A 10,972-nucleotide genomic window follows, 5' to 3' on the forward strand; every position below is an offset into this window, starting at 1 on the left:
CAACGTCACTGGCTTGGCTTTCTGTAATATTCATTCTCTTGAGTCATCAGTGTATATGTATGGTGAAACATTGGTGATTTCAAAGTAAGCAGCTTCAAGTTTTCGTCCTAGTATCTTGCAGGTCATTATCAATCAAGTTCACTTTTTACTGCCCACCTTCCCAAGAGAGATGGAGACTTAGTGTCCTAGTCACCAAAAGCGGGCATTCAACCATTACTGCCCCAGCAGAGGGCATGCGCTTGACCACCAGCCATTACTGCCCAGCAGAGGGGCATGCCCTTGACCACCAGCCATTACTACCCCAGCAGAGGGCATGCCCTTGACCACCAGCCATTACTGCCCAGCAGAGGGGCATGCCCTTGACTAGAGGTGACCTCTATGCTCTCGGCCACCACTCATGGAGCATCCCGGCTGCTCTTGGCTCTGACACAGTGTCTCTGCTTGTTGGCCATGAACCTGAGCTCTCCCTGGCCCTGCCAATGCCATGGCTGGCTCTGAGCCAGTTCACTCCCCATCACAGCCAGGGAGGGACCAGGCCAAAGCCAGGAACCGGGAGGTTCATGTGGGTTTCTCATGTGGGTGGTGGGGTCAAACACTTGAGTCATCTTCAGCTCCTTTTCCCAGAGCGTTAGCAGGGGAGCTGGATAGGAATCAGAGCAGCAGGGACATGAACGATCCATCATGTGGGATGCCAGCATCTCAGGCAGCAACTTACCCTGATATTCCACAACACTGGCTCCCCGCTCTCCCAGAACAGGGAAATTGGAGATCCTCTCCTCCCACACTCCAGCTGGGCAGCAGAATACAGATCCTCCATGCCTCGGGCATTCGGCCTCTTAGGTTTGGTCCACTAGGCACACTAGGCCCTCCCAAGGCTGACCACGTTGTGACGTAGGCAGAAGGCCCTCCCACGGCTGACCCAGCCAACCTTGGACTTCCAGCCCCCAAGCTGCAGGGTGGATCTGGGGTATTCTGTGATAGCTACCCAGAATGGACTGAAACAATGACATTTCAACCACGACAGTGCAAAGTGATGAAACAACTTTGGAGTATTGAAGAGAAACAGTGGCAGCCGATTATTACACACCTGGTGTGAATTTCTTTCCAGACTGCAGGATCAAGAACGAGGTCACTAACTTAAAGGAATCACGCAAGGTGAGGCCTCCTCAAAGCAGAGCGATGGCCAGGCGGAAGTCGGATTTGCAAGACATGAAGTACCAAGGAAGTGCAGTCCTTGGGCAAATCTAAAAAGCACCTCACACTCGTGTCAAGCCGAGGGGTCAGACCTGATGGGTTTGGGGAGAGCGCCAGCCCCGGGAGCAGTGGGTGCGGTGGAGCTCTCAGTTCCTGCCATGACTGAAGGAAAGCTAACATCCTTGATTCACTTTGGATAAAAGACTGCACATGTAAGTTACAGTCTAAAGGAGAAAGACGATAAATGGTAATTATCCAGAGAGAGAGCCAGAGAAACAGAATGCACGTGACAAAAAGAAAGTCAAACGCACGGCCATCCACGCCGCGCCGGCGACTCCAGGGCTCTGGTGCACCGCCGGTAACTGTCAGGCCGGAGCCAAGGCTCTTCCGCAATGCAGCTAGAGGTTATTTATAGCAGTCTTGCCTACTTTGGAAGTGCATAAAGCTTAAAAATAAAAAGTAAAAAAATGCCATGTGTATTCTAACCAAAATAAAACTGTTGAAACTGTGTCATCTGACCTTAAGCGAAAGAAAGAAAAAAAAAATTACCCAAGATACAAGCTTGTTTCACAGAAAGTCACGTAAAAATTACAAATGTTCACACCCTTATTTTCATATCCTTGAAAGAACTAAAAGGGAGATTTTTTAGCATACCCGTCAGGAAGCAGGCATCAGAACGTGAGCAGAGCAGATTCCTACTGAATGGAGAGAACCTTGGGCCAGGAAGCAGGGGACACACAGGGACCGATCCCCCAAACTGACCACTTACCAGGACATAGTGCAGCATCAGCACATTCCAGCTGATTGTATCAACTTCCAAAAAGTGCTACAATCTGGTTGGTAAGTAAGAAAAATGGACTGGCCCTGCTGTGGCGCTGACAATCATTTGGGGAATGCCAGCAGGTGGAAGATTCCCTCTGTGTGATCTAGACTTTCGAGTAAAATAAATAAATCTTAAGAAACAAAACAAAAAACTATGAAACATGCAAGGGGTACAAAGATGTGCTCAGAGGAAACTCCAATCAGTGAATTATTATTAGTTGGGAAGGCAGAGATAGATACGGGGAGATCTCCCTTTCCCTGGTTCATCCCAGCATGCCTCTCCCACAAGCTGGGGACTCAGTGCAGGTCTCCCAGGTGGCTGGCAGACACACACCACTGAAGCCATCCTTTGCTGCCTCCCCACACATACACTGGCTGAAAGCTAGAGTCAGGAACAGGAACTGGAAAGCAAATCCAGCCAGCAGGGTCTGGCGTGGTGACCCAACCGCTAAACCTTCACCTAGCTTGCACCAGGATCCTATATGGGCTCATGTCCAGCAGCCCTGCTTCCCATCCAGCTTCCTGCCTGTGGCCTGGGAAAGCAGCTGAGGACGGCCCAAAGCGTTGGGACCATTGCACCTGCGTGGGAGACCCAGAAGGGGCTCTGGGCGCCTGGCTGCTGATCAACTTTTGATGAAATCCATCATTGGTCCATGCAGGAATCTATTAAACTGGGAGGAGCAGGAGTGCTTCCTAAAGTGACGTATTTTTTAGGATCGACTCAGCTGGACTCAGCGACTCATCCGTCAGCCTAAGGGGCTTGGCACTGGCAAGGGCATTCTCCCCCAAAGGTCCACAGGGTGCAGGCTCAGCAGCACAGGCTCATCTGTTCCAAAGGCCGCCCACCCTTGCCCATTCACTCAGCCACATGTTCCCCGAAACACCAGCAGCCCATCGCCCATCGGACCTGGCAGTGCCAAATCCCATGCCTTCAGCTGTCAGCCATGGTGGTAGCTGGTGTCCCACCTGTCATGGTGTCTCTGTTACCTCCCACTTGGGGGGAATCACCCCTCAGCACACCCTGTCCTTCCCTGCCCACGCTGCCGTGTAGGTGCCTGGCCCAAGCGTCCCTTGGGCTTTGCATGCCCTGCCCATATTGCCATGTTGGTGCCTGGTCCAAGCATCCCTTGGGCTTTGCGTCATGGGCATCTGGAGGTCCCACCTGGAGGTCAGGTGGCAGAAGCTGAAGCTGTACCTCTTCCTTGCCTCAGAGCTGGCCCTCCACTGGGAGCATGCCTGGGTCCAGGCCCCCTTGGGTCAAGGCTCAGGGCTTGGAGCACCTGCCTGAATGCCCACTGCCAGTCTGCACCTATCTCACCTCTGTTCTCCCTTGCCTAGGAAGGTACCACGTGATCGCAGGGATCCTTTCGCCTGTCAATGACAAGTACAGGAAGAAGGACCTAGTGGCTGCCCATCACCGAGTGACCATGGCCCGGCTGGCCCTCCAGACATCCGACTGGATCCGGGTGGACCCCTGGGAGAGCGAGCAGGCACAGTGGGTCGAGACGGTGAAGGTGCTGAGGTAATGACTCCCTGCTGGGGGTGGGTTGGCGTCAGTGCAGCCACAGGGTAGGGCCTCCACTCCGCTTCTCAGCCGTGAGCCGAGAATTAGCTTTACTTAGATCCCAGCAGATCTACCCCTTCAGACAGGTCCGTGGGTGAGACTGTTACACACAGCTACCCCTCGGGCTCTCGGAGAGCCAGCACTGCCAGCCTGAGTTCAGAAGCTGATGGGATTTTGTAAAGACAGGCAGCCTGTCTAAAACCGTGAGGCCAGGCGCTTTGGGGCTCAGGGGCAATCCCCCTCACTGGTTCCATTTAGAATCGTCCTGGTGCGGTTGACAATACATTAATATCGGAGTGACAGGACTTGCCACGATAATCTAGTGGTTAAATCCTCGCCTTGCATGTGCCAGGATCAAATATGGGTGCCAGTTCATATCCCGACTACTCTGCTTCCCATCCAGCTCCCTGCTTGAGTCCTTGGAAAGCAGTTGAGGATGGACCAAGGCCTTGGGACCCTGCACCCGCATGGGAGACCCCGAGGAGACTCCTGGCTCCTGGCATCAGATCAGCTCAACACCAGCCTGTGTAGCTACTTGGGGTGTGAACCAGTAGAGGGAAGATCTTTCTCTCTGTATTTCCTTCTCTCTTTAAATCTGCCTTTCCAATACATTAAATATTTTAAAAATATATCAGAGTGACACCGGTGGGACTTCCTGAGGATACTGTTTCCTCTTACCAAGTTGCTAATTTTTAAAACTCCAGACCAACTTTCCTGCCTTTAGGCACCTGCTGAGTGGTTTCACTCGCTCTCGCGCGCTGCAGGGCGAGGACTGTGGTCTCCGGGCCGTTCCGTGCAGCCTGTCCTTCCATCTGCCGCCCTTCCAGAGCAGATGACACCAGAAGGGGAGTTCAGGGGTCACCTGTGTCGGATTTAAAAAGCAAAAACGTGGTGATACAGCAGTCGTGATCTTCAGAACGCGGACTGCTTTAAAGGCAGGTCAGGTTGGCATCATCTGGTCATATCTGAAATAAACCGAGAAAAAATCACCCTGGACCGCAGAGCCAGCCGGGACAGCTTCAACCCAGGCCATCGGCTCCAGGACCTGGCCATTAGCCAGCAGCCGGCACCTTTCCTGAGTGCTAACATGGCTCATTTACCTTTGCACAGGTCCTAACTATCAGGCCTCCTATCCCTGCCTTCCAAAGGAACGTGCTTTGGACTCAGGACTGCGTGATTCTTGATCACTACCCACTGTTAGCGAGAAGCCATGGCGGAACAGCGAAGTGTGTAGAAACAGGCTGCCTTCTTCCCCCTCTTGCCCAGGCCAGGCCCTCTCGGTGAGGCCAAGGGCACCTGCTGTCTCTCAGCACCTGCCTCGATGCCTGGCACGTAGCAAACCCTCAGTGATCGCTGTGGAATCAGTGAACTCGGATGTACAGAAGCAGCTTGAGCCTTCAAATCCGAGAGCCCCCAGCCCCGGACAGGGTGTCTTTGGGGTCTGGAGAGGACAGACACCCCCTGAACCCATCTGTTCCCACTGCAGGCACCACCACAGGCAGCTGCTCACGTCACCACCCCCGATGGGAGCCCCGGATGCCGGCAGCAAGGCCCTCTCCTCAGCCTCGGCAGGTGGGTGCCGGGCACTCACAGGGCAGCGTTGGGGTGCAGCCTTCTGGACACAAAGAACCGGAGGCCCGGTGGGCGGGCTGGGGTGACCCCTGAGGTCAAGAGGTCAGGCTTGGCAGTGGGCCATCTCCTGCTCTAAGCTATGGTGAGCACTGGGATTTGCCACCCCAAAGGTGGTTAGCTGCCCTGTGACTCGAGCTTGTGACATGGATTAGAGTCAGGGCCGCACAGGAACATGCTGGCACTGGCCACTGAGGTGCTTGGGAAAGCCTCACCCTCTGTGCTGCTCTGCCGCAGAGGGTGAGCGGTTCACTCCGAGGGGAGAGGTGTTCTTAAGCCATGCCAAGTTTCCTGTCTCTTAGTTGTTCCTTAGTTGTAACCCTCCGTGTCTGCCCTACTGCCCCCTCGTGGTGTTAGAGGGAGTTTCAGAGCAGGAGCAGCAACCGAGTCCAGGCAAGTTCACATGAGTGAGAGCGGCACCCAGCAGAGCAGGGCAGCGTGCCAGGGGAGGTGGGTGGGCAATGGCGGGCCTGCAGCACCCAGCAGAGGAGGGCAGCGTGCCAGGGGAGGTGGGTGGGCAATGGCGGGCCTGCAGCACCCAGCAGAGGAGGGCAACGTGCCAGGGGAGATCAGCAGAGCTGTCTGCTCTGGGCCCCTGGCTGTGGCGAGTGGGACACACGTCCAGGTCAGGAGGTTCAGCGTGCCCAGATGGGTTTCTTCATGAAGGACTTCTCAGAGCGTCTGCTGGGTCCCTGTGCACCGTGCAGCCAGGAATGGCTGCAGCCACTTACAGTCAGGGAACTCTTCAGTGCCACTTGGCACTTCCCAGGACTCCTCTAGGAAAATGACTAGGAAATACTCCTTTTTAAAGAAAACTGTTTATTTGAAAGAGTTTACAGAAAGACTGAGCATACACTGATTCACTGTCAGCATTTTCTTCTTTTTTTTAAAGATTCATTTATTTTTATTGGAAAGGCAGATCAGATTTATGGAGAGAAAGAGAGACAAAGATCTTTATGTACTGGCTCACTCTCCCAGTGGCCGCAACGGCGAGCTGAGCCTATCCGAAGCCGGGAACCAGGAGCCTCCTCTGGGTCTCCCATGCAGGTGCAGGGTCCCAAGGCTTTGGGCCGTCCTCCACTGCTTTCCCAGGCCACAGGCAGGGAGCTGGATGGGAAGAGAAGCAGCCGGGACACAAACCAGTGCCCATATGGGAGCTTGGAAGTGAAGAATTAGCCAGTTAAGCCACCACTGTTCCCCTGGAGCATTTCCTTAGAACAAGTTCCAGAGATCTGCATTAATCGGTGGTTCTAGAATGTGTGTTAAATGCAAACAGAAATCAAAAGGTCACAGCTGATTTCTTCAGAGACTTGCTGGTGGTCCAAAGAGCCTTTATAGTAGTTTCTTTGATGTATTTGTTTACTTGAGTGTCCAGAGAAAGAGAGCTTCTGTTTGCTGGGTCACTCCCCAGATGGCTGCAGTGAGTGAGGTTAGGCCAGACAAACCCAGAGCTTCACCCAGGTCTCCCACGTGGCTTCGAGCATCCAAGCACTTGGGTCGCATTCCATGTCTTCCCCAGGTGCGTAAGCAGGGAGCTGGATGGGGCGTGGAGCAGCCAGGACTTGAACTAGTGCTCACAGGGAAGCTGGCAAGTGGCGGCTTGATCCACAGTGCCACAGTGACCCCCTAAAGTAAATATGATGAGGCTTAATCATAAGAGAGCCTAGTGTTAGGACCTAGAGCACTAGGGCCGAAATGAATCTCAGATAGGCAATGGCCCGGGGGTGGGGAGGGGGTTCTTAGGGCTTCTAGAACTTTCCCTTCTGTCAGCATCTGGGACTCCAGGGACAACACAGGCAACCCTGGAAGCGCTCCGCGGAGGCACCAAGTGTCGCCCCTGTTTGGACACTGAGTAAAAACAGTTTCTGTATTCCTCGACACCGCCATAATGCGTCCTTAAACCCCACAGCCAGTGTGTGTGCCCTGCGATCCGCCACGCTTTTCCTTTTGGGGGTAGAGCGGCGGGGCGACCCGGTGCCGCCTGAGGAAAGCGCCCGCTGACACCGCCCCTTCCAGCGCGGCCCCTGGTAACCTTGCCGGCCCTGTTTCCGCAGCTGCGCCTGAGCTGAAGCTCCTGTGTGGGGCCGACTTCCTGAAGAGCTTTGGGGTCCCAGGCCTGTGGGAGGAGGCGCACGTGCATGAGATCGTGACCAAGTTTGGCGTGGTGTGCGTGGGCCGCGTGGGGCACGACGCCGAGGCGTACATCGCCGACCTGCCCGTCCTGCGCAGGAACCGCCACAACATCCACGTGGCCCACGCGCCCGTGCACAACGCGCTGAGCGCCACCTACGTCCGCCAGGCCTTGGCACAGGGGCACAGCGTCAAGTACCTGCTCCCCGACGCCGTCCTCGCCTACATCCGGCTCCACCGGCTGTACCTCGGGGGCACAAGTGCCCGCGGCGGGAACCACAGCGGGGCGCACTAGGGCCACCAACAGCCCTGGGAGGTCTTCAGCTTTGTGGCTCACGGTTCCACATTCCCCCAGGGACTGGCCTGGGGGGGGAGGGGCTGTGGGGTTCCAGGAAGAGATGCCTTGGGGAGGAGGTAAGGCTGCCTCTCAGGCACAAGCGTTTCCTGCTCAGCCAGGCACATGAACAAAGGGACCATCGGGCAGACGCTGGCACCACGGCATTCCCCGTGTGGCAGGAAGTAGAGGAGGAAGGGCGTTCCTCCCAGGAACCACCAATGCTGCAGGCGGCTCTCCGCTGGGAGATCAGTAGGGGGGCTGACAGCTCAGCGGAATGGAGAGCCAACACCTTGCCCAAAGCCCCCAGTGCACGCTGTGGGACTCAGCCCAGCCCCTTTCCCTGCCCCGTACCTGTTTGCCTGCCTCCACATGGAAGGTTTGGTTATCCCTTCTCCAAAGTCTGCCCCAGCTCCAAGCCTCACTTTGTCTCACAGATCACTTGAAATCCAAAGAGAAAATGTGTGTGGGCACGAGCCTGTGATGCACTGAGCTGACACCAGCTGTGGTTCCTCGTCCTCTCACTTTGGTTCCGGTGTCTCTGCATCTAGCTTGCCAGGGAGTTATGTTGATTTTGCAAGAACAGAAAAACAGTGCTTTGGGCTCCTGGGTATTTCCAGTCTTAAATAAAGGTTCTGCTATGTTAACGCAGGCTTCCCAAGTGACAGGAGCTGTGTATCCTAGCCCGAGGACAGAATGTTTCATTGTTGATACCGTCTGTGTCACCTGGGACAGAAGGATGTGAAATCCCGTGTTCAGCCGCTAGCGCTCAGCTTTGCCAGGTGTGCTTGGTAATTGGGTCGATTACATGAATGTGAGTCTTCTTTCGCAGGCCCGCCCCTCCTGTGCCACCACGTCCCTGCCCTCCCTTCTTGCAGGGACTCGGGGCACCCACTGTGTTCCATTTCAGTGGCAGTGTTACTTTCTTGGGCCAGAGCTCAGGATGAAAGCACCACATGTCCCCGACTAATAGGCCGTCTAACACAGTGCACCCTGGCTCACGGCTCAGTGTTTAGGACAGTTGGAATACCCTCAGGGTGGCACCTGGCACCGCAGGCCGCAAGGACTGGAGAAGGACCCCGGAGTTCATGTACTTAGCGCATTTCCAAGCTCTCTCAAGCTGGGATGCCACAAATGAAATCCCACTAGGAAAACAATGTGTGCTCTGTTGACGTGGGGGCACCTGGCCTTTCCCTCTCCTGGTGCAAAGTCAGAACGTGTCTGCCTGCCCTGTCTGTCCTGCCTTCTGCGAGTCCTGCACATGCCACCTCCTTCAGGGTCTCCCACACAGGTACAGGACTTCTGCAGCTTTCCCAGGCGCATCAGCAGGGAGCTAGATCAAAGGTGGAGCAGCTGGAACTCCAACTAGAACTCAAGATGCCAGCACCATAGGTGGCAGCGTAGAGTGCTGTGCCACAACACCAGCACCAACTTTCTTACTTCTTACATTTTCAAAAATCTGTTTCTGGTTTTTATAATTTAAATCAAAAATAATGAGAGGAAGCAGGAAGGCAAAGGGACAGGGCAGGGAGAGTGAAAGGAAAATTAATTCAAGCCTGTGTGCTGGGTGAGTGAGTGGGTGAGTGAGTGAGAGACTGGGTGAGTGAGTGGGTGAGTGACAGTACTGGATGAGTGAGTGCAGTGTGACTGAGGCGCTGGCTGACAGTGAAGTAGCCTTGCTGGCAGTAGCCAGGCAGAGCAAGCAACAGTGACGGGAAATGTGATTAGCAGTACTTTTTGTTGTTTGTTTTATTTGGAAGAGTCACAGAGAGAAAGAGGTCCTTCATCTTCAGTTTCACTGCAATGGCTGCAGTGGCTGCGGCTGGGCCAGCCCAAAGCAGGAGTCAGGAGCCTCTTCCAGGTCTGCCATGTGGGTGCAGAGGCCCAAGCAGTCGGACAGTCTTGGTGGGCAGGTCTCCAGACCAACCCTGCCCCCAGCACTCGGGTCTCCAGCCCGCTGCCTCCGTGCTCCGTGACACACTAGACACCCCAAGCCAACAACCTTCCTCTTGTTCCCATCCTCCTGGCCCCCGCCTGTCTGCCTGTCTGCTCACTCCTGCCCTCGGATCCAGCACAGCCCCCCAACCACTCAGAGGCCCCAGCGAAATGGGCTCTGCAGGACCCAGGGTGATGGAAGAATACACGCTCCTGTCCCACACTCCCAAGGAGGCAGCGCGGACACACAGCCCCTTCCTTTGGCAGTAACAGAAGGGGATGGGCCTTGGGGTCACCACTCAAAACTGGGCTGGAATCATCGTGTCTTGCCCTAGAGTTACGTGTGTGGCTTTCAGCCAATTACCTGCTCCTCGGCTCCTGGGCCACCTGACTTGCAGAAGCTCGCACACATGGCTTTGTCCCCAGAAGTGCGTCCCTCTCCTTTCCCCCTTCTGCTCGTGCACCCAGCCCTGTGCCAGGCTCCCAGACACTCAGGGGCCTGCTGATGACATTGTCAGCTCCCGGCCTTACCCAGGCCCCAGGTCTCACAGTGAATGTGCGCTGAGCTCATGGCACTGTGGACCAAGCCCTTGAGGAGTGTAGGATGCAGTCTCTGACCACATGGCACTGATGGTCTCACCACGGAATGCAGTGGCAGTGTGGCTAAGCATTATGGGTACAGAGCTGTCCGTCTAGCTGCAGCAGTGCCCACGTCATGGCCCGGGATGCTCAGGGCTCTCAGTGGTCAGACTGTGCAGAAATGAAGCCCAAGGACCTTAGTAGGTGGAGGTGTGGAGGCTGAGGGATCTGTAGGAGGCAGACATGGCTGTGAGGACCCAGAAGAGAGGGTCACCTGCACAGGGTTGAGAGTGAAGGGGAAGGGCTTAAGTTCTTGGGAAGAGCAGTTGCTGGATGCCTGGGATGCTCTGCTGGCCAGGGAGAGCAGGAAGCTGGGATCTGAGGTGGAGGGATGCATGCCCGACTCCTCAGGGTCCAGCCTGTCAGAGCCATGGCACAGAGGTGTTAGGGAACTCACTCCAGAACACACAGCTGGGAAACAGTGTATGTGGCATTCAGAGCCACTGCCCCTTAAGCTCCATCCCTCCTTCCTGGTGGATCCCATCAGTCCAGAGGCAGGGGGCGGGGCAAGGCAGGGAAGGTGCCAGGTGCCAGGCAGTGTTTGCCTCGTGCTCGGTGTCACCGGTCCCAGCATCTTCCTCATTGTTTTGAATGTGCAGAACCCCTGCAAGCTGTTCTCGCCCCTCCACTTGTAAGCAGAGGCTGTGGACTGAGGCCCTGGGCCCAGGCCCACACAGCTGGTCTTGGCCCGCTTTCCCCTCGTCACGGCATGGGCCCTGATGTGT

The 10,972-nt window shown here is 55.5% G+C and overlaps 1 protein-coding gene across 1 annotated transcript in view; it reads left to right on the plus strand.

Moving 5' to 3' along the window:
- NMNAT3 (nicotinamide nucleotide adenylyltransferase 3) overlaps nt 1-7,634 on the plus strand; it is a 30,029-nt gene extending 22,395 nt beyond the window's left edge. The window contains exons 2-4 of the mRNA XM_004588412.2: nt 3,355-3,538; nt 5,067-5,152; nt 7,264-7,634. Coding sequence (XP_004588469.2) covers nt 3,355-3,538; nt 5,067-5,152; nt 7,264-7,634 — 641 coding nt within the window. The remainder of the gene's footprint in view (nt 1-3,354; nt 3,539-5,066; nt 5,153-7,263) is intronic.
- The last annotated feature ends 3,338 nt before the right edge of the window (nt 7,635-10,972 follow it).

The sequence above is a fragment of the Ochotona princeps genome, chromosome 30 (assembly GCF_030435755.1).
Source record: "Ochotona princeps isolate mOchPri1 chromosome 30, mOchPri1.hap1, whole genome shotgun sequence".
NCBI lineage: Eukaryota > Metazoa > Chordata > Mammalia > Lagomorpha > Ochotonidae > Ochotona > Ochotona princeps.